The following is a 23033-nucleotide window of genomic DNA, read 5'->3' on the forward strand; positions in this document are numbered from 1 at the left end:
CTGAATAACACACTTACTGCACTTCGAGAACCTGGATGACGATTTTCATAGTTTGAGGACCTACATCACACCCCTGAAATAGTTCAAGGACCTACAGTGCACTTCACTCATTATTTCAATATGACACATGTAGGATTTTGTTTCCTTATTCCAAGATTCTACAACCAGAATTCCCTGGCAAACTTTTAAACATGAAATTAGGCACTTGAAACCATACAGGTTACTACACATACCTCCTACCATTTAGAAACCATGGAAACACAAAATATTTCAACACTTTCCCATATACTATTCATAGCTTGGACAGGCCCCATCAACTTTTCTTGGCTCAAAAGGACTGAGGCCCCTCCAACTGCACTCAACTTCTAGGATATCTCTCCTTTGAAGGCCATGAAAACAATCATACAACAAGATTGTCTGTGATCATAAATGGCATTTATAATTACTTGATATTTTCATATACAATATCTAAATAGTAAAGTTTATAGATGCAGTACTTTAAAAGAACTAAGGCTACTGGTATCCATAGCTAGAATACATAAATACAAATAATTAGAGGTATGAAACTCTAACATTAGATAGGCCCGTGTAGATTGCATACATGTAACCCTTATAAACTTCGCGTCTAATTTTTTGCAATAGGCTTTTTACCTAGTATTTTCCTAAAAATGATACTTAAGTGAATAAAGCACTGCTCGAGATAACATTGTGAGTTGGTTCATGCTAAGATCATGCGAACTTTCACAAGGATATCGACATTGACCACTCCAGCTAGTAGATTCTCCAAGGAAAAATAATCCTATTCTACACATAGAGAAAACCTATATCATTCTTTAGTATAAATTAAGGCTTGATATTCCACTTCAGCTTATATTTTGTTCAATCTATATACATGGAAGATAATGTTGCACTAACAAATCAGAACTTGTATCATTAATTATTAGCAGCAAATATTCTTTCCATAAAAAATTAAACATGTCAAATTCTCGCCGTGAAATTATGTCTTGGGTCTAGCTTAACCTATTCAGCAAGCTACCATTGACCATATTGTAGTCCATATGAAAAAGAGACGAACATCATATTCTACTGAAAAACAACAATGTGAAGCCCTGTCCACCACGTTTCGCTTCATATTACATTATTCTCACTTATCACACATACTACAATTCAACCATGCATATCAGTGAAATATAGGAATGGATCTCTAGTACAACAATATATGCACACTTTTTTTCCAAAGTGACTTCTATGTTTGCTACTATTATCTTCTACACACAGCCCCTATAGCAGAATTGACTGTGGTCTCAAGTTCCTTCTCCCACTAACCATCTCTGTCACAATTTTGTTGTAGCTATTCTAAATAGATGTCGTGGTCTGCCTCGGATACTCGTGCCTGAGAAGAGGCTACCCCATTGAACATGCATTGTTATACGCCAGGCAAGAAAACTCCGAACTGCACCGCACAACGCTGACCACAATGTCACGTCCATGATCAAAATTAAGTGTTCTTGGTTTCCAGCCTTGGCCAAAAACTGCACCAGAACTGCCAGAACGCCATGTGGTCTCTTAAGAGGCGGGAAGAGCTAGGGAGCACCATGACACGCCGTCTACAGCTCGGTGGTGGTGCTAGTGGGTGGTGTTGATCTCATCACCCTGGCAATGGCTCCATGGAGGGTTAGGGATTTTTTGAAGCGTGCTATTACACTGGATGAGACGTGTGTCTCCCTCCCGTGAGCTTGCGATGATGGGATCATGGCCGTCGTCGTCCATGCCTAATTGGCACATGAAACTGAACGAAGAAACACTCAACATATTTCTTCATGCAAAATCAAATACTATTGCAACTAAAATATATAATGCAATAACAAGTGTTTCAATGTTCTTCTGTTCAACAAGTTACAAATATGTTCTTCTTTCATCAGTTGTTATGTTTGTGTACCTCAGGCTTGTAGACAATACGATTTTGTTAGCCTGCACCACTACACTGATCTTTTGAAATAATAAATTTTAGCAACTATGTCAACAGTACTAAATCGCAGAAAAAAAAGAGAAACAACACCAACTTTAGCTTCACCAGAATTTCCTCAATATGTAGGAATAAAACAACGGATCTCAGCTACTTTTCATAAACCATGAAAATATGTAGAAACTTTAATTTTTCAACCAAAATAACACAATGGTGCATTGAAATAGGAAAAGAAGCACATAAACGACAATTACCTTCCTCGTGTAGTAGAGAAACACCATCAATGAATAGTCTCAATAAGCTTTCTGGATGTTTCAGTCTTCGGACGTAATATTCAGTTCTGACATAATATTTAGTTCAGAGAGGAAATCCCCGTGTAGTAAGGTATGTTGTGTATGCCAGCAATGTCGCGGGAGAGGCATGCCCCAGGAGTGGCACTGCAGATGCACGCCTTGCACCCCAGTCCCTCGCCATGCAACAGAGAAGCACCGCCACAGCTCGCTGGCCACCAGCAGGGAACAGCAAGGTGTGGCGCCGTAGACCCATGCCTTGTACCCCCATCCCTTGCCCTGCAAGGCAGCCCGTCGTCAGGATCGACACCATCTTTAATGTAATCTTTTCCAATACAAACCGTGTCTTTAAAATACAGCAGCGCAACACACTTACAGACCAAAGTACTCTAAAGTGATATTTCCAGTTCTCACAAAAAAGTGATATTTCCAAAATAAAAGTTTGGCGTTGCTAATTTCAGTATCTACATAGAGCAAAGCCTTTAACAGAAAAACATCAATGGATTTAAGATGGTGGGAGGATTCTGGATAGTTGGCCTCACCGGAAATAGAGGCGTTCGGTTGTGCTCGACGCGGATATGAAGGTAAGATAGTGAATAAATCACAATTTTATTTCAGGTATGAATTATTAGGAATTTGATGCCACCTTAGAATTAACATATTGCATCTATATTTTGTAACATCTAATTGCAGGTCGTCAAGTGGCTCAGGTTGTAGGGTGTAGTTACAGATGTACAAAGATCACGACAATGAGTAAACATACAATCTAAATTTATTCTGAAAGTCATGCATCTAGACCAAACAAATTGAGTTTGGTAAACGGTATACGTGAATTTTCACAGCTTTGCTCAAGTCATCCGGATCCGGTCACCTCCAGCAGACCTCGCAAGTCATAACAATAGTTTACTTGTGCTAACCCTGCAACCCATTAGTCAAAAACATCAAGTCTATTTAGATATGTATTGAAAAGTAAGGATTATAAAATTCAAATAAGGGAAAAATAAGAGACATAATATAAAGATATAGTTCTGAAATTGTGTGGTGGTTCAGTGTCTCACCCTTCAGAACAATTTTCAGGAAGGTGTTTGGGTCCAATACATTGAGTATATCATTGTTTCATTGCACATCCGTACCATCAATGATCCATCAAACAATGGCCACATCTCATTGTTGATCAACAGTGACTAATTTAACTTGAGATGCAAATAACCCATTGGTATAAACCAGTTGTAATACCGAAGATCGTCTCCAGTCATCGTTGAGCAATCACCCGCCTATGAGTCAACAAAATTGATGTTGAGGACAGCGATGTTAAATTCAGATAAAACTCCATCATAAATAACTAAGAACATCAATTTCAAGGACCAGCGCCATGCCACTTTCCCAAACGCTTGGTGTCCTGAATCAAACTATTTCAATTACATGATGTCTGTCGATGAAACAAAGCAAAAGTAGTGCAGATTGGAATGCTAGAAGACACACCCCCCAACCTCGCATGTTTCTAAACATGAGAAAATCAGTTACTAAAGCCAAAATAATGCATATCTATATATTATGTAATTCATTCTAAAAAAATGAAAATCACATTATACAAGTCAAGCATACTCAAAGGAACTGGTAATATTTTTGTCCAGCACATCTCAGTCGAACAGCTAATTACAAGATGGGCATTATATGGCTCTCCCTAGCTTGGTAGGCTGCACCATGCTTCTTTCTCCAAATAGAAGAGCATAGTAAATGTTTTAGTAAATACATGGAGACGACGCATGGCACGAAATCATTATCCAGCAGTTGAAAAGCATCAAACTGGACGAGTTGACGAACTTTACCTGCTTGACAATCCCGCAGCCCCATCGAGCCTCGCGTCGAGCCCGCCAACCTCGGAGAATAACGAATCCCCACAGCTGCCGACTATTCCACCTGCTTCCACAAGCACCCCTTCGGCCGCCAGCAATGCCGCCTCCCGCCACCGATGGTCAACGTAAACATGCACAGAAACAATGAAATGGATAACACTTTTGCCCCCTCTATTACACATCAGAACCATCAAATTTCAAACCTCGTCACAAAGCAGAGCATAATGTACTCAATAAAAATCAAGTAACTCTCCCTCACCAGCATCTACTCAATTAGACTACTAATCCGGCTACCTTCTTTTCGGGGCAAAAAATAACAAATCTACACCACCCTCGCGCAAGCAAGAAGTTATATATAGTGAAAAAATCAAACACAAATTCGACGAAGAACACACTGTACGGACGCAACTATTTTCCACAATGTTATCTGGTGATAAATTTGCAACTATTTTTTGGACATATTTTCCACGAATGTCATCTGGTGAAAAATTTCTATTCGCTATGAAAACATTTGTCAATGTTTCACACTAAAAAAATCAGATTTTTTAATTATTTTACTGTTCACCCAGGTTCAAGTGAGATAGGGATTAGAACAACATTTTTGGACAAAGTACTACAGAAATAATCCAAGCAATCCTACTATAATATCAAGGCACACATATAAGTGATTATTCTCTCATGCAAACTGAAGTACTCCCTCTATTTCTAAATATAAGTCCATTTAGAAATTTCAATATGGACTACATACGGATGCATATAGACATTCTTTAGAGTGTAGATTCATTCAGTAGTCCATATTGGAATCTGTAAAAAGACTTATATTTAGGAATGGAGGGAGTAGTATATATATCCACCTCACGGGCTACTATATTAAGATGGCCAAGCCTTTGTTAATCATATGAACATGGTACAAGCAAGGAGGACATTAGCTAAGAAATGTAGTATCAAAGATTAGATAGATGAACATGCAAAATTTGATGTAGAAAACAAGGATAATCTTACCTGAATCTCTTCCGATGACTGCGCCTTGGCAGAGATGATATAGAAAATCTCGACTGGGGTGTATTACTCGATGGGGGTGTCGTCTGGTAGCGGCGGCGTGCACGGCTGCATCAGAGTGTGACCCGCCACCACGGGCATATGCGTTACAGATTGGCGAGTGGAGGTCGACGAAGGCGCTGGCATGCCTGCACGAGACATGCGCAAAATTATCAAATCAGCATTGAACGTACCATATAGATGGATCTCTCAAAATATACTCTCATTCATCAATTCCTTTTCAGAAAATAAATGAAGTGGCTGGACCAATCTTAGCTCTGCTTGTATGTTGCTGCTCCAAAATCTTCCTCAAACTGGAGATTGACGGTCATATACTATGCATTAACTCTAAGGCAGAAACTTATTATCATCTTCAAAATAAGCTCACGTGTAAGAAGATATCCATGAGAAGTACATCAAATTATGTATGAAAATATCTGAACCAAACAGAGCGCCTATTTATTCTCATCTCATAGTTTTCATTCACTAAAATGTGCCGTTGGCCTAATATGCATGTCTGACCAAAAGTGTGATGAGGTGTTGGATCAGAGGTTTTAGTTAGGTCATGAACTGATCCCATCACTCAACAGTTAACACGAGAGTTTGGCGAGAGCAACATAAAGTATGGTTAGCATATACGAAACACAAGTACAGATCCATAAGCAGAGGACACATATGGCCTGTGTGTTACCTGTTGTGGTGAAACCGTATGCTTTTTGACCAAATATATATATATATGCAAGGCAACATGCAGATGAATAGCATGAAGATGTGGGCAAAAAGGCACACGTTTGTTTAAGTAGGTTTGATAGGATGCTTAAAATAAGAAGGTTTACTATAACCATGGGCCTTGTAGCAGAAGAAACAACAAAGTAACAATGCTGCCGAAACAAACGAGATCTAGGAATTAAAGCGTGGACAAAAGAATGCAAATACTGAATACTTGCAAGAATAGAAATGCAAATTAAAACGGATCTACTAACCCATAATTTTTAAATACAAATTATTTGAATATATTACAAATCAAAAGCTTGCAAGAATAGAGATGGTTAGATGGAACATACCGAATACCGACAACGTACTAAAGACAATCACGAGGCAAATGCCCTTTCCGAGACCTCATTGCAGTAAATGTTCGAATAATAACCTTATCATCAACGGACTTGAGTACCACCTGCTCATTGTAACTTGTAACACATGACTTGAACCATTCATTATTGATCTTGCTACGCAGTTTGCTCCCGGTTAAAAATAAGAAAACAGTTTTCTCTCTATTAGTGCTCGACAGAAAAACAGAAGTGTTCATAAAACTTTAGAAAATTGACAAATAAAGAATACAGTCATGCAAACTTAAATAAAATGACATGTTTGGCTTGACAGAACAAGGATTATAGAATCAGGAAAATCGGCTTTATCGACAAAATCTGATCTATATAACTTTAAAGTAGATACTTGGTTGCAGCTAAAGTAGAATCAAGTGCTGCCGGCAGGTCCGGTCCTCGGATTTTAGGGGCCCAGGGCGAAACAAAAATCCAGGGCCTTTAGTATAAAGGTCTAAATAATAATCAATCTATGTAGACATAAATTTAGAGGCAAAAAAAGGGCATCTAAAATCATTAAGCATATCAAATAATAAAATCATCCGAGATGCAAATTAGTAAATTAGTAATGATAGTAACTATCTATCTCATCCAACAATTTCTTCTCAATGCATACTTTCGAGATGGCATGACAGTACTAAAATTGAAAAAGGACAATTATTTTTGGAAATTAGCATAAAGCTATGATAATATAAGATCCAGTTAAAAATCATCATCAAGAATCTGCCTCTCGCCTCTGATTCATAAAACCTGCTAGGCATACCTTATCTGGAATCTGCCTCTCACCTCTTGTTGTGGTGAACGGCGTTTATTATCACCTGGACGGCAGTGCTAACGACCTGATTGGTAAACTATAGAGATTAGAGAGGAGAAACAATCAGGCAAATCGTTGGACAAATCTAGAATCAGAAACGCATAGGTCGCTGCTCGTTCGGAGGAAGAAAGATGAACAGCCAGATGTACGTACCTGGTGGCGCTGACGTCCTAGACTCCAGTCGAAATCAAATTAGGGTGCGGCGGTGCGGACACACCAAGAACCTAATTAGGGTGCGACAAGGACGACACGCTGGATCCTCATAGGGAAGGCTCCCCCAAACCATGGAAGCTGGCGTGGTCGCGCGGAGGACGATGATGACGACACGAGGAAGCTGAAGTGGGTGAGGTGGAGCTCCTCCATACGCGCACATGCCAACACCCGCCCGCCTGCGATGAGGACGACACGCCGGCTCCTCATAGGGAATCCCCAAATCGTGGAATCTGGCAGGGTCACACGGAGGATGACGATGACAACGGGAGGAATTGGGGGAGGTGTAGCTTCACCATGGCCGAGTCGAGCGAAGGAAGCCGGCAGTGGCGATTTTTGTGGAGAGAAAGATCCGATCGGGATCGAGGGGGGGGGGGGAGTGGAGGTGCAGGCGTGCGTGCGACCACGTGGAGACGCGAAATCTACCCTATGCCGCAGCGGCGGCGTCTCCCGGAGTTCGGCGGCAGGGATTGAAACCGCCCTGCCCTGGAGACTTGGTGGCGGCGTTTCCCGGAGTTCGGCGGCGGGGGCGGCGTCTCCCTCTCGGACGGCGGCGGCGGCAACGATATATGGGATCGATGGAGCTTTTTTTCGAGTGTGGGGTTTTTTTGGGGTGGCTGCGTGGATGGGTGGGGTGGGAAGAGGGTGAAAAAAACCAGCGAAAAAAACCCGGACGAAAATGGTGGGACGAAAATAAAACCCGGAACGCGACCTACCAACTGAGACATTAGGAGTAGAGACTACTAATAAACAATTAAACAAGAACTTTCTTAGGTGCACCCCGCAATTAGCCCCACAACGCTGCACGACCCAGCCAGCACACGATTAGTCCCACAAATCTTAATCTAACGGCTATCTTTAACCCGACTGACCGTACTTCACCCGCAGATGAAAACACCGCCGCACAGAACGCACGAAGCGTTTTCTCCCTGTTACCCCTTCCACCAATCGCTCTCCTTCCTCGCCCACCATGCACCCCCGATCTCCGCCGCCACCTCCTGCGTCGACCTCCGCTGGTGCTCCTACCTCCTATGCCCCCAGCCACACCGACCTCCTCCGGCGGTACTCCTCCCGCCCAGCACCTCCACCCCCGACTCCGCTGCGCCCAACGCATCTTCACCAGAGCGCGCAGAGAACGTCGGGGCGCACTGTAACACCCACGATGCGGCTATATCTTCCACGTATCGAAGCACGACTTAGAGGCATAACCGCATGGTAGGCATGTCGCAAGAGGGGTAATCTTTACACATCTCATGTACTGAATAAGAAATGGATAAAGAGTTGGCTTACAATCGCCACTTCACACAATATATAAATATAGCATTAGATCATCCAGATACAATCAAGGTCCGACTACAGAACCAAATAAAGAAAGACAACCCCTAATGCAAATGATCCCCGATCGCCCCAACTGAGCTCCACTACTGATCGACTGGAAACGAAACAACACAACGGACACGATCTTCATCGAGCTCCTCCTTGAGCTCGGTTGCGTCACCTGCACGGTTATCATCGGCACCTGCAACTAGTTTTGGAAGTAATCTGTGAGTCATGGGGATTCAGCAATCTCACACCCTCGCGATCAAGACTATTTAAGCTTACGGGTAGGAAAAGGTAGTGATGTGGAGCTGCAGCAAACACTAGCATATATGGTGGCTAACTTACGCAAATGAGAGCGAGAAGAGAAGCAAAGCACGGTCGTAAACTAGAAGTGATCAAGAAGTGATCCTAAAACTACTTACGTCAAACATAACACAAAAACCGTGTTCACTTCCCGGACTCCGCCGAAAAGAGACCATTACGGCTACACACGCAGTTGATTCATTTTAATTAAGTTAAGTTTCAAATTCTCTACAACCGGACATTAACAAATTCCCATCTACCCATAACCGTGGGCACGACTTTCAAAAGTTCAAAACCCTGCATGGGCGTCCCAACTTAGCCCATCACAAGCTCTCACGGTCAACGAAGGATATTCCTTCTCCCAGGAAGACCCGATCAGACTCGAAATCCCGGTTACAAGACATTTCGACAATGGTAAAACAAGACCAGCAAAGCCGCCGGAATGTGCCGACAAATCCCGATAGGAGCTGCACATATCTCATTCTCAGGACACGCGGGATGAGCAAGACGTCGGGTTGGCATAGACCCTGGTTGCTCAGGGGGCGTCGGACATCGCTCAGGTCGGACCAACACTTAGAGAAGCACTGGCCCCCGGGGGTTAAAATAAAGATGACCCTTGAGTCTGCAGAACCCAAGGGAAGGTGATAGGTTGTTAGTGCAAATGTAAAACCAAGGTTGGGCCTTGCTGGAGGAGTTTTATTCAAGGCGAACTGTCAATGGGTTCCATTATAACTCAACCGCGTAAGGAACGCAAAATTAAGGAACATAACACCGGTATGACGGAAACTAGGGCGGCAAGAGTGGAACAAAACACCAGGCATAAGGCCGAGCCTTCCACCCTTTACCAAGTATATAGATGCATTAATTAAATAAGAGATATTGTGATATCCCAACAAATATCCATGTTCCAACATGGAACAAACTCCATCTTCACCTGCAACTAACAACGCTATAAGAGGGGCTGAGCAAAGCGGTGACATAGCCAAACAACGGTTTGCTAGGAAAGGTGGGTTAGAGGCTTGACATGGCAAAATGGGAGGCATGATATAGCAAGTTGTAGGTATCGCGACATATCAATAGAGCGAGTAACTAGCAAGCAAAGATAGAAGTGATTTCGAGGGTATGATCATCTTGCCTGCAAAGTTCTCTGAGTTGACGTAAGCTTGATCCTCGTAAGCGTACTCAACGGGTTCTCGATCACATACTCGTCTCCCAGATCTACCCAAGGCAAGAACACAGGCAAAGGAAACCACAATCAACCACGGTGCAATGCGCAAGTAACATGATGCAAAACATGGCATGATATGCGGGATGTGATATGCAATGCGTATGCATGCTCCGGAAGGAAAAGATTGAACCATGCCTCAACTTGGAAAACCAAGTGTGCCTCTGGAAAGATGAGTTGATTTCGGTCGAAATCGATATAAAGATCACCGGAATCGGATGCATGGTTTGCAAATGGCAAGCAAAACAAGAATGACACAATTCTGCGATTAACAGCACGATGCCATCTAAAATGCAACAAGAAACTAATCTACTGCAATCCAACATAGCAAGAAAGCACATGGCAGTGATCTACTCAAGATGCTTGACAAAAGATGAACACTGAGCTACGGCTAAATCACACAAGAGCAGGTTCAAACAAGCATGGCAAAACTGCAAAAGATATCAACTTCACAGTCTTAGTGAAAATACTAACATGTCAGGAATTAACATCAGGAAGCAATGTTTAGAGTAGGATAACAACATGCTACAGGATCAGAACATAGCAATACAAGGCATGGCATGAATCTACTCAAAGCAATATAACAAAAGTCCCTTACTGACCATAAGCCAAAAGGGCACAGAAAATATGATGGCACCCATGTAAACATAGCAAGTTTCGTTAACAGATTCAGAATTAGCAGAAAACTGGACATGGCAAAAACAGAATTATGAAGGCATGTTTGCGAGCTCGATGCACTCAACACAAGACATTGCATGACAAGCTAAGCATACTACCATAAAGAAGACATGTTCATGAAGCTAACCAAAGCAAGAACAAGCTCATGGCATGCATGGATCAACTACAACAACCTTGGCAAAATTGATTAACACGTAAACAATCTGCCAGGAACATTTTATAGCAAAAGTAGAGTAAGATTGATTCATGCTAGGGTACTTCATAAATGCAAATAAGGACATGGATGGATAGAGCACAACCTTATGCCTAAATCATCCTTACTGAACATACTCAAAAGAAGTATGGATCTCACTGTAGCAATAAAAATAACAGCAGAGCAAAGACTTAGTGAAATTCTAAGTCCCTGAAATCAGCAATATTACGAGAGCTACTTTGCATACATGTGCTAGCCACCACAATGATCACAAAAATACATGGCATACACCCCTGTAAAGATGGCATGGCATATCCAAAAACACATGTAGGGCTCATAGCCATATGCAGCACACAATAAACATGGCAAAAATGACAAATGCTCAAGATCTGTTAAGAAACAGGAACTAACATTTTATAACACTCTTGCAATAGTCATTTTGGCATCAAGATGGACTCAAACAAGCATGGCACAATGGAATGAAATGAAGAGCACATCCAGATGAATATTTTGATATATCATGCATGCAAAATGGATCTACGGATGAGGAGTTATGACATGATGAATAGAGCTAGAAAAATAACACATATCTGAGACTTAGCAGAAATTTAGACCTCGCGAGAACCAGGACGAGGAGGACCCGGGACGAGAAGATCCGGGCGGGGCGAGGCGAGCTCCCGGTGGATCTCGTCCACCCGGGGTAGATCCGGCCAGAGCTGACTCCGGCGAGGCGGCGCGGACTCCGGCGAGACGGCATGGCGCGGAGGAGGTCGGAGGACGGCGCGGAACGACGGATCCGGATGGTGGCAGGGCGAGGTGCCGCGCTCCGGCGAGCTCCGGTCGCCGAAGGCGGGCGGCGGCGAGGAGATGGGCGGCGAGGCGGCGCGCTCCGGCGAGCGGCACGGCGGCGAGGCTGGATGCGGGCGGCGCTATGAGCGGAGGCGGCGGTGGTGCTGCAGGCGGCGGTGCAAGACGGCGGGCGGCGACACGTGGAACGGCGGCGGCGCGTGGCGCGGGGAGCCGCGGGCTGAGCGGGCGGCGCACTCGGGCCCGCGGCCCGGCGCGGGCCGGCCATGGGCTCCGCGGGCCCGGCGCGGTGGGGAGGAGGCGAAGCGACAGGTGGCGCGCGACGGTTGGTGGAGAGCGGCGGCGAGGTGACATGGCGCTTTGCCATTGGTCGGGCGACGTGGCCGGGCGCGGTGGACATGTCCGGCGGCGGAGGAAGAAATGTCCGGCGGCGCGAGGAGAGGCTAGGTTAGGGTTCATCCGCGAATTTTTCGAAGGAGAGGACATATATGTAGGTAGAGGGAGTTAGGAGAGTCCAAATGGAGTGTGGTTTTCGGCCACGCGATCGTGATCGAACGGCCGAGAGGATGGAGGGGGTTTGGATGGGTTATTAGGCCACTTTGGAGGGGTGTTGGGCTGCAACACACACGAGGCCTTCACGGTTCCCCGGTTAACCGTTAGAGTATCAAACGAACTCCAAATGACACGAAACATGACAGGCGGTCTACCGGTAGTGAACCAAGGCCGCTTGGCAAATCTCGGTCCAATCCCAGAACGTTCAACACGCGCACATGAAAAGAGGCAAAAGGGGGTGCCTGAGGACGTAGGAATGTCGGATTGCAAAACGGACAACGGAGAAAATGTTCGGATGCATGAGACGAACACGTATGCAAATGCGATGCACATGACATAATATGAAATGTATGACACGCAAACAAATGATAAGGCAACAACAGCAAATAACTGGAAGACACCTGGCGCATCGGTCTCATGGCGTTACACGCACAGGGAACCTCCATTCCACTCCCTTATGACGGCCGCCTAGCGGTAACCCTACTCCTCCCCTCCCTCCTCTTCACCACCAAGGCACCAACAGGAGGCGGAGATCCAACAAGCGACGGTGGCGGCGCTCCAAGCTCTGCAGGTATTCCCCCCTCTCCCCTCTCCAGCATGTTTCCTATTTATTTCACTCTTGATGGCGAGGTCCGCCGACGGGGAACTGGCAGCACCTACAGTAGGGCTTGGTTTGTGCAGACGTCCAGTCCACTATAATTCTCTGCAGATTGTTTTCATGGCGAATTCAAAGCTTGTCATGTGTACCTCTAATGCAGGAATAGGATTAAGGGTACATGAGAAGAATTCGTCAAACACGCTCTCCGCCTGATGTAAATACTACTTCTAGGCAAGCTTCTGGATGACATCGGTTCATAATTCAACAAGCATACCAAGCTTCTAAAAGACCCAGAAGTTCGCGTCCAAGCTTGACGACCAGGTTAAGTTTTTTTTAATGTCCATGTTAGTTTTTTGTTCGTTCCCTATGTCTCCATTGAGTTCTAGCTGATGAGTGTCCAGAGTGGAATCAACCATCAAACATGGGTTCAAGATAAACTCTAATTTCTTACTTTTTTTGGATTCAGGTGGACATGTCATAGGTGCAGATGGGCTTGGTCAAGCCGTGAAATCAACTTCATTTATGGACCGACGTAAAGGTGAAGTTTTTTAGTAGGTATTTCTTCATCATATGAATGATGCTTGCTTCTTGCGTCCAAAGATGATTCACCGCTTTGTTGCTTCAAATTAGGCTCGAACCAACCATGCCTACAGCGAACACATCATGATTATGAGCTGAAATTTTTTGTGTTCCATTGATATTCATAACATGCTGTTTGGTATTGTTGTTGCTAATTTCTTTGACATTGATTTTTATAGCATGCCGTTTGACACGGTCGGCCTCGCGAACCAACCTACAGTAAGCACATCGCTATTATTTGCTGATTTTTTTTTGTATTCTATTGATTTTCATAGCATGCTTTTATTTTGCTAATTTCTTTGACATTGATTTTCATAGCATGCTGTTTGACACCGTTGGCCTCGCTGTACTCAGCCAGGTTGCCACGGAAAGGCGTCACGCGTCAGGTATCCATTCATCGTGTTTCTCCTATTTTCTTTCTCCATCTGTCCATCAGGTGCTCCGAAACCTGCTATAGGTTCATGGCCCGATTTACTTTCAGGAGTTCCATATGAACTGCTTGACTGTGAGTGTGGGCATTGGTACCTCAGAGAAGGGCTCCACTCTTTCAGAGCTAAGTATTTTTTACCTACAAAAAGATCCATGTCTGCACTACTATATATTTGGTTTAACTCATATTGCAAGTATGCATCTATATATGTTCCCAAACGAGTGAACCCCTTCCAATGTCAAGATTACGCATGTCTTTCACATTGCCGCTTCCCATTGCCCATTGGTATCTGCCTCGGATGGCTTCACCATTGCCAAAGCTATTGTAGTCGTGCACAACATACTTCACTCAACTCTTCGTAGCTTTTTGGAATTTTAATGAAAACCGATGTCACTATTTGAGCATTGAGAGCAATCTTTTAAATAGCGGGCTATGGAAAATAGCGACGGGCCTGTAAATCAGTTATAGCGGAGCTATAGCGGGCTAAAGCGGACTATTTGTGAAGGCGACCATTTAGCGGCACCTTGCTGAAAAGGCTATAGCGGGCTATAGCGGAGCTATAGCCGGCTATTTAAAACTATGATTAGAGAGTGATGTTATTTTCTTCCTATGTTGTACAAGCCAGAAACGTTTGGTGAAAGGAAACACCATCATGGTCTTTTATAGAGCTACAAATGAATCTTTACCAATGTTTTTCTGTAGGCAATTGTTTGCTCTGCTTGAAACTGTAAGGTCAGTATTTTGATTTGTTTTTTTTCTTCTTAACTGCAGATTTGTCACGAACTATTACATACATAGATTGTGTTACTGCTAATTTCTCTGACATTTTAATAAATAAAAATAAAAATAATGATTATCTGAAAGTGCCTTTAATTAATTAAAAACTTCTCCTTCAATGCGATATACAGAACTTCATCTGAACCATCATTGCTATCATGATTCAGAGTTTTGCTACACATTCAGGGTACTGAGAACGCTCTAATTGCTAGGCATGTTGTGTAACTGTAATAATTATCAATAATAAGGTCTTACATATTTTGTACTGTTAAGGTCCTTCGATCGGTATATTGTGCGTCAAAGGTCCTGTTCATCTGTAACAAATTCTGCTTCAGCCTCAGTCGTATGTGTTCTTCAATCTATTTTCATGTTGTTTTCTCGGGCCTTAGTGTTTTGATTCTTGAGCGTTTGACAAATGCTTCACAAATGAAGCTCATATTAACAATTTCAGAGGTGTAGGTTGGTCTGCAGCTCATGTGGGCGGAGGAGAAGCATGCTTCAGTCTGTCCCACAGAAGTTGTTGCTGCCATCCTCGCTGCCACCGTCGGAGACGAAACTCGGTGGTAAGCCTCTTCTCCTCCTCTCAGTTCTTTTCCTTTGCTTCGAATGATCTCTGTTCATGTTATTATTGTTTATAAATATCCTCTGTTCTTCTAGCTGACAATCGTCCGTTGAATACTGAGCTATGTTGCCAAAGATTACAATGCATTATGTCCATAGAAGTAAGATTATTTGATCCTATTCTGAAGCATTTTTTCAATGCTTATATTTGGATGGGCACGGATGAATGGAATCCAACAGAACCAATGGTGCAGCTATAGCATCCTACATTTAGTGATTCATGTTTAATTTGGCGATAACAACTATATCATCCTATATTATTTCACTTGCATCGTTCCCTTCCATTGTTGTTGTGGTTGGTACTTGCCAGTCTCTATGGAACATAGGTATGAGTGCAGTGAGTGAGAAGAGTACATGATTGTAGGTTGCAACTTGCTGATTATGCGGCGTGTTCATGTGTGCGTATTGTAGTTACCTGAACCGTGCAAAAATGGACAGATTTTTCTAGAATATTAAGTTTATTATTACCTAAGATCTCTTCTTTCTTCTCATTTAGTTGCAGTACTAGAAGGTGGATCAGGGTGCAGTGTTGAGCCATTTTGAACTTTTTATTGGCCGGAGAGAAATGAGGACACTACGGCATGCAACCCTTTGCTTAGTAACCTCATAAAGAATTGAAGCATGAGTTTGTAACTACAAAAATGACCTCAAAACCTTGCATGTGACATCACACCTATGATATGAAGAGTACGACAAATTTTGCAAAAAGACTATGTAATTTCTGGTAGTGCAGTTACATTTAGAGCTGAGTATTTGATTGATATTCCTTATTCCGTATGGAGCAACGTCTCTAGAACCTTTATATCTAAAGCAGTTTAACTTTGATATGGGGCAACAGGTATACTGAGCTTTGCCACTTTCTGAAGTGCTTTGAAATATGAGTTCTAATTTCTTGATTGTCAGGAAATTGAAGAGGAGCAGACACAGGAAGCAAAGAAGGGGGGAAAGGAGAAGTTGCTCAAGAAGAAGTTGGAGGGTAAGCACCTTATAGTTGCATACTGAGTGGCATTTTGTTGCAATGTTCTCATGGATTATTGGATAATAGTCTCCCTCTTGATTGTTTTGTTTTAGGTTAGGTCATGATCATACACATAAAAAATATGTGATGGATACATGGAGTTTTGCGGATAACCTAAATTACTGTGCCTTTTTCCAACTTTTTGTTTGAATTAATATGCAGTACAACCATTGCCAAAGTATACCGATCAACAGATCAGCTTCTAAATCATTCGTCCAATTTTGATTCTCTATGACCGGTTCAGTTAAATGATGACTTACATATTTTACATATAAATGGGCTGACCTTTCATCTTTTGCACCTCTCCTTCATTTGTCCATGTGATTTACTTTTGCCTCCACATGAAAAATATTATTATTGGTACAGATTATGAATAGATGGATAACTATGTAACTTAGATAACTATTTTGATAATTATTTCATGGCAAGTGAGACGTGCAACGCACGCGCAAGCTTACTAGTACTAGTACAAATGCCCGTGCGTTGTGATGGGCGAAATAAAAATCACAAAACCTGCCCTGCATGCCATATTACTCACCATTTCTTATATCCATTTCTAATAAGCATCGATAATAAGTTTAAACTGATTATCGCTTTTCGGAGCATGAAAGATGTCCTTCCCACAGGAAGGATGACTAAAGATCCCCACAAGCTCGTGCCCTCTATTTCAACACCCGCTCATTTGTAATGCTACTTACTGTACTCACCGTCCATGGCCTTCGAAGCATTCCACACGACTAAGCTTAGCCGCTTGCTCGACCTCATCGAAGCATCCGCGTCGTCTGTCGGCTGACCACGCCGGTGTATTAACCTTGCGAGCTCTTCCTCAAACCTTCTCGGCTAGTTTGAGTGGTTGCTAATGCTTGTTCCAAATAATACATAATTATAATCTAAATTATGTTGCATTTATTTTTTATTTCAAGTGTCTTTTATCAATATGGGCAAAAGCAATGTTCCAAGAATTTTTTTATTAAGAAATCCGCAACACACTAATGTGTCGGCCCTCCTCATATTTTACATGCTCTCAAAGACCAGTGCAAATGACAATAGTAGATGATTAATTTGAGTGACTTCTGACCTATTTTCTTGCTAGTAAAGTTGCATGGAAAAAAATTGCCTGTAACCATTAACAATCTCAAAAGCATGTGGGGACAAAGGAGTAACAAAAACGTATCGTACTGACCAACCACAAGGTCACAATGCTCTGTTGTGACCAAAGATAATGATGCTCAGATCACACACTTCGTTGTTACCTATAATTTCATCAAACAAATTTTAGAGCAAGTTGACACTGAATGCAACCATATAAAAAAGAGGCCAATAAAAATTGGATCGGGGAGCAAGTTGACACCTCTACTTTGACTCCACCACCACTGCTCCCAGCCCGCGCACCACATAATTAAGCATGTCTTCATGCGAATATTATGTTCCAACTTGAGAACTCAGCAAAAGCAGATGTGCAAGAAAGGAGATCATAGCCTAACATCATTAGTGCCTGCCAACATTATTTAACTTCTCTGCATCGAAAGAAATAGTAGTCAGCATCTTCATCAAGTCAAAAGCACACATGGCATCCGGCATCCACGTAGACACCACAGAACGCTGGTTTCATGCACAACAAAAGGTAGCAAACCTGCATCCAGTACAGTTCAGATCGCATTTCACCATCTTTCTGGCAAAGGAGTAAAAGGGTTTAGAATGGTAGGAAGGAAACAGAAGTGTCAAGTCATAGTGTGCAAAATTTCTCATATTTTCAAAGTGAGCTTCCCTAACAAATTTTCTTTGTTGGCTTGCATTGCTTGTCTATACTGTTAGATCAGCAAGTGTCGAAGTTCTGGAAGGCTATCATCTTCCCCTCTGGAATGCACAACCAAGATATAAATTGTGTGACTGCATACTATGTTATGAATAAAGAGCAAACACATGATATACAATGTTACAGAAACTGTTTTGGAAAATTCTAACTTGTAGTTAGCTCAATATGATATTGCTTTGAAATAAAACTTAAGCATAAATTCCCAGAAAAATTAATGAACAAAGTAGCATACTAAAAAATTTACAATAAAAAGGATATATTTGATCACTAATCCTGTTACAGAACATAGAATTTTTTTGTAGCGTCAGGCAAAGATTCTTCATGTGAGAAATTTAATCTACAATAAAGACCAGCCACTCAATTCACACAATTGTACAATCATTTTCTTTAGTAGGGAAACATATGTGTTGCAACAGATACAAAATAAATAAATAAATGTGTTTAGAAACCTGAAAAATAATGTTCCAAACAAACCTCTTTTATTATTCCAATGATTCAAAATGAATGGCGTCAAAGATAATTCATATCAACAAAATAATTCATATTTTTCAGTTTCAGATGAAGGATATGAAAGAGAAAATATTAAGCCTACGGGGAAGGGCAGATGCAGCACAATATATAACATGTCGTTTGACATTTCCAAAAACACAAAACTATAAGGTACAGTACTTCTTTGTATATAGCTATGACTGAAAAATACAATGGTCAATGAGAGGGCAAAAAATTCACAGGATTTTCTTTCATATATCAATGTTAGTTAAAAATAAAAAAAGATTTATAATCAGAAGAAATAAACAAAGCACGAAATTTCTCAAGAGCATATGACTACAAACAATCTAATCCACTTCCAGTAATTTTTTTGTTGGTGCATTTCCTCATAAAAAATTGGCTTTACTAAACGTCGGTGCCACCTAACTACCAGGTCCATTGAAGGCCCAACTTCAACCAACTCCATTCTAGGAATAGATGGATTTTGTAGTTCTCGACTCATGCTTCAATAAGATCATATATGCGGCGATCATAAGTCCATCCAAAAGATTGTTGAGCTTCTTCTTTGAATGAGAGGCGTACACTCCAACTGCAAACACCATTATAACAGAGGAATATGACATCTTTCAGCAATTATAACAGACAATAATATTCTCTAGTTAATATACAAAAGAAAATCAAATATCATTATAACAGGAATGGCAAAGGCTTCAGATAGGACCTATATTGTGCTACTCAGAAAAGTCAATATCTAACTCAAAAAGTCAATGTCGAGCTCAGTAAGCCATTTTACTTTTGAGAGCCTCATTGATTTAATCTTTGTTTTCTCAAGTGAATAACAATTCCTAATTGTCACTAACTACGCAATGGCAAACATGAAGAAAAGAATGTAGTAAGATTTAAGGGAGGAGAACTCCAGGGACACCCCTGCTCTCAAATAGCCTGTTGGTGGTGGAAGAAACATTAGAGCAACAGTCTGATGTGGATGTGGGAGCCAGGGAAAAACACATATGTACTATTTCTAGTTGCTCCACATATAAGGTTCTAAAGCAACAATCTTTTCCAATAGCAACTAAATTAAGATTTACATATGGTTATTTGTACAAACCATGGACTATCTGCAAGAACTGGCAGAGACAAAAATTCCAATTCAGTCTCCATTAGAAAATCGGTAGCTGCTCCCAGCCAACACTTCCTCTGTCGACCTCACCACCTACAGACAAGAGCGGAGCCCTTTTCCGCTGCACCCCCAAATCCGTTTCCTCCAGCAAGCCACCACCGCCGCGTGCTCTACTGGCGTCGCTGTTGGGGAACGCAGTAATTTCAAAAAAAAAATCCTACGCACACGCAAGATCATGATGATGCATAGCAACGATAGGGGAGAGTGTTGTCCACATACCCTCGTAGACAGTAAGCGGAAGCGTTATGACAACACGGTTGATGTAGTCATACGTCTTCAGATCGACCGATCCTAATACCGAAAGTACGACACCTCCACGATCTGCACACGTTTGGCTCGGTGACGTCTCACGAACTCACGATCCAGCAGAGTGTTGAGAGAGAGCTTCGTCAGCACGACGACGTGATGACGGTGATGATGATGCTACCGGAACAGGACTTCGCCTAAGCACCGCTACGATATGACCGAGGTGAATTATGGTGGAGGGGGGCACCGCACACGGCTAAGAGATCAATGATCAACTTGTGTGTCTATGGGGTGCCCCCTGGCCACGTATATAAAGGATGGAGGGAGGAGGAGGCCGGCCCTCATAGGGCGCGCCCAAAGTGTGGAGTCCTAGTCCTAGTAGGATTCCACCTCCTACATGGAATAGAAAAAAGGGAAGGGAGAAGGAGAAGGAAGGAAGGGGACGCCCCTTTCCCTAATCCAATTCGGACCAGTCCATGGGGAAGGGGCGCGGCCACCCTTGAGGCCTTTCTCTCCTTTCCCGTATGGCCCATTAAGGCCCAATATGAATTCCCTTAACTCTCCAGTACTCCGAAAAATACCCGAATCACTCGGAACCTTTCCGATGTCCGAATATAGCCTTCCAATATATCGATCTTTACGTCTCGACCATTTCGAGTCTTGATAACCCACAAGTATAGGGGACCGCAACAGTTTTCGAGGGTAAAGTATACAACCCAAATTTATTGATTCGACACAAGGGGAGCCAAAGAATACTCTCAAGTATTAGCAGCTGAGTTGTCAATTCAACCACACCTAGAAACTTAATATCTGCAGCAAAGTATTTAGTAGCAAAGTAATATGATAGTAGTGGTAACGGTAGCAAAAGGTAACAGTAGTAAAAGTAATGTTTTTGGTATTTTGTAGTGATGATAGCAATAGCAACGGGAAAGTAAATAAGCGAAGAACAATATATGAAAAGCTCGTAGGCAATGGATCAGTGATGGAGCATTATGCCGGATGCGGTTCATCATGTAACAGTCATAACCTAGGGTGACACAGAACTAGCTCCAGTTCATCAATGTAATGTAGGCATGTATTCCGAATATAGTCACACGTGCTTATGAAAAAGAACTTGCATGCCATCTTTTGTCCTACCCTCCCGTGGCAGCGGGGTCCTTACGGAAACTAAGGGATATTGAGGCCTCCTTTTAATAGAGTACCGGAACAAAGCATTAACACATAGTGAATACATGAACTCCTCAAACTACGGTCATCACCGGTAAGTATCCCGATTATTGTCACTTCGGGGTTAACGGATCATAACACATAATAGGTGACTATAGACTTGCAAGATAGGATCAATAACACTCATATATTGATGAAAACATAATAGGTTCAGATATGAAATCATGGCACTCGGGCCCTAGTGACAAGCATTAGGCATAGCAAAGTCATAGCAACATCAATCTCAGAACATAGAGGATACTAGGGATCAAACCCTAACAAAACTAACTCGATTACATGATAGATCCCATCCAACCCATCACCGTCCAGCAAGCCTACGATGGAATTACTCACGCACGGCGGTGAGCATCATGAAATTGGTGATGGAGGATGGCTGATGATGACGATCGCGACGGATTCCCCTCTCCGGAGCCCCGAACGGATTCTAGATCAGCCCTCCCGAGAGGTTTTAGGGCTTGGCGGCGGCTCCATATCGTAAAACGCGATAAATTCTTCTCTTTGATTTTTTTCTCCCCGAAACACAATATATAGAGTTGGAGAGGCAACAGGGGGCCCACGAGGTAGGGGGCGCGCCCTAGGGGGGCAGGCGCGTCCCCCACCCTCGTGGAGAGGTGGTGGGCCCCCTGGCCTTCATCTTTTGTAGGTATTTTTTATATTTTCCAAAAAGTTGCTCCGTGAAGTTTCAGGTCATTCCGAGAACGTTTGTTTCTGCACATAAATAACACCATGGTAATTCTACTGAAAACAGCGTCAGTCCGGATTAGTTCTATTCAAATCATGCAAGTTAGAGTCCAAAACAAGGGCAAAAGTGTTTGGAAAAGTAGATACGTTGGAGACGTATCAACTCCCCCAAGCTTAAACATTTGCTTGTCCTCAAGCAATTCAGTTGACAAACTGAAAGTGAAAAAGAAAAACTTTTACAAACTCTGTTTGCTCTTGTTGTTGTAAATATGTAAAGCCAGCATTCAAGTTTTCAGCAAAGATTATAACTAACCACATTCGCAAGAACGCTTAGGTCTCAAGTTTACTCATATCAATAGCATAATCAACTAGCGAGCAATAATAATAAATCTCGGATGACAACACTTTCTCAAAACAATTATAATATGATATAACAAGATGGTATCTCGCTAGCCCTTTCTGAGACCACAAAACATAAATGCAGAGCACCTTTAAAGACCAAGGACTGACTAGACATTGTAATTCATGGTAAAAGAGATCCAGTCAAGTCACACTCAATGTAAACTAACAGTAATGAATGCAAATGACAGCGGTGCTCTCCAACTGGTGCTTTTTAATAAGAGGATGATGACTCAGCATAAAAGTAAATAGATAGGCCCTTCACAGAGGGAAGCAGGGATTTGTAGAGGTGCCAGAGCTCGGTTTTGAAACAGAGGTGAATAATATTTTGAGCGCTATACTTTCATTGTCAACATAACAACCAAGAGATGGCGATATCTTCCATGCTACACACATTATAGGCGGTTCCCAAACAGAATGGTAAAGTTTATACTCCCCCTTCCACCAACAAGCATCAATCCATGGCTTGCTCGAAACAACGAGTGCCTCCAACTAACAACAGTCCCAGGGGGAGTTTTGTTTGCAATTATTTTGATTTAGTTTGCATAAAGCATGGGACTGGGCATCTCGGTGACCAGCCATTTATCTCATGAGTGAGGAGCGGAGTCCATTCCTCTTGA

The 23033-nt window shown here is 42.5% G+C and overlaps 1 protein-coding gene across 21 annotated transcripts; it reads left to right on the forward strand.

Annotated features, from left to right (window-relative positions):
* Positions 1–12762: 12762 nt before the first annotated feature.
* Positions 12763–20063, forward strand: LOC125513224. 21 transcript variants are annotated; one of them, XR_007285768.1, is made up of 11 exons: positions 12763–12923; positions 13111–13271; positions 13417–13488; positions 13709–13748; positions 13848–13915; positions 14011–14691; positions 14868–14923; positions 15010–15079; positions 15188–15299; positions 16261–16333; positions 16429–16675. XR_007285768.1 is itself a non-coding variant. In XM_048678279.1 (5 exons), the coding sequence occupies exons 1-5, from the start codon at positions 14612–14614 to the stop codon at positions 18882–18884; spliced, it is 468 nt and encodes a 155-aa protein (XP_048534236.1). In that variant the 5' UTR covers positions 13990–14611; the 3' UTR covers positions 18885–20063. The 21 variants fall into 21 exon arrangements, 1 of the variants encoding a protein (XP_048534236.1); XR_007285771.1 differs by having other exon boundaries at positions 15196–15299; XR_007285765.1 differs by having other exon boundaries at positions 14011–14923.
* The last annotated feature ends 2970 nt before the right edge of the window (positions 20064–23033 follow it).

Source organism: Triticum urartu, chromosome 6, assembly GCF_003073215.2.
Source record: "Triticum urartu cultivar G1812 chromosome 6, Tu2.1, whole genome shotgun sequence".
NCBI lineage: Eukaryota > Viridiplantae > Streptophyta > Magnoliopsida > Poales > Poaceae > Triticum > Triticum urartu.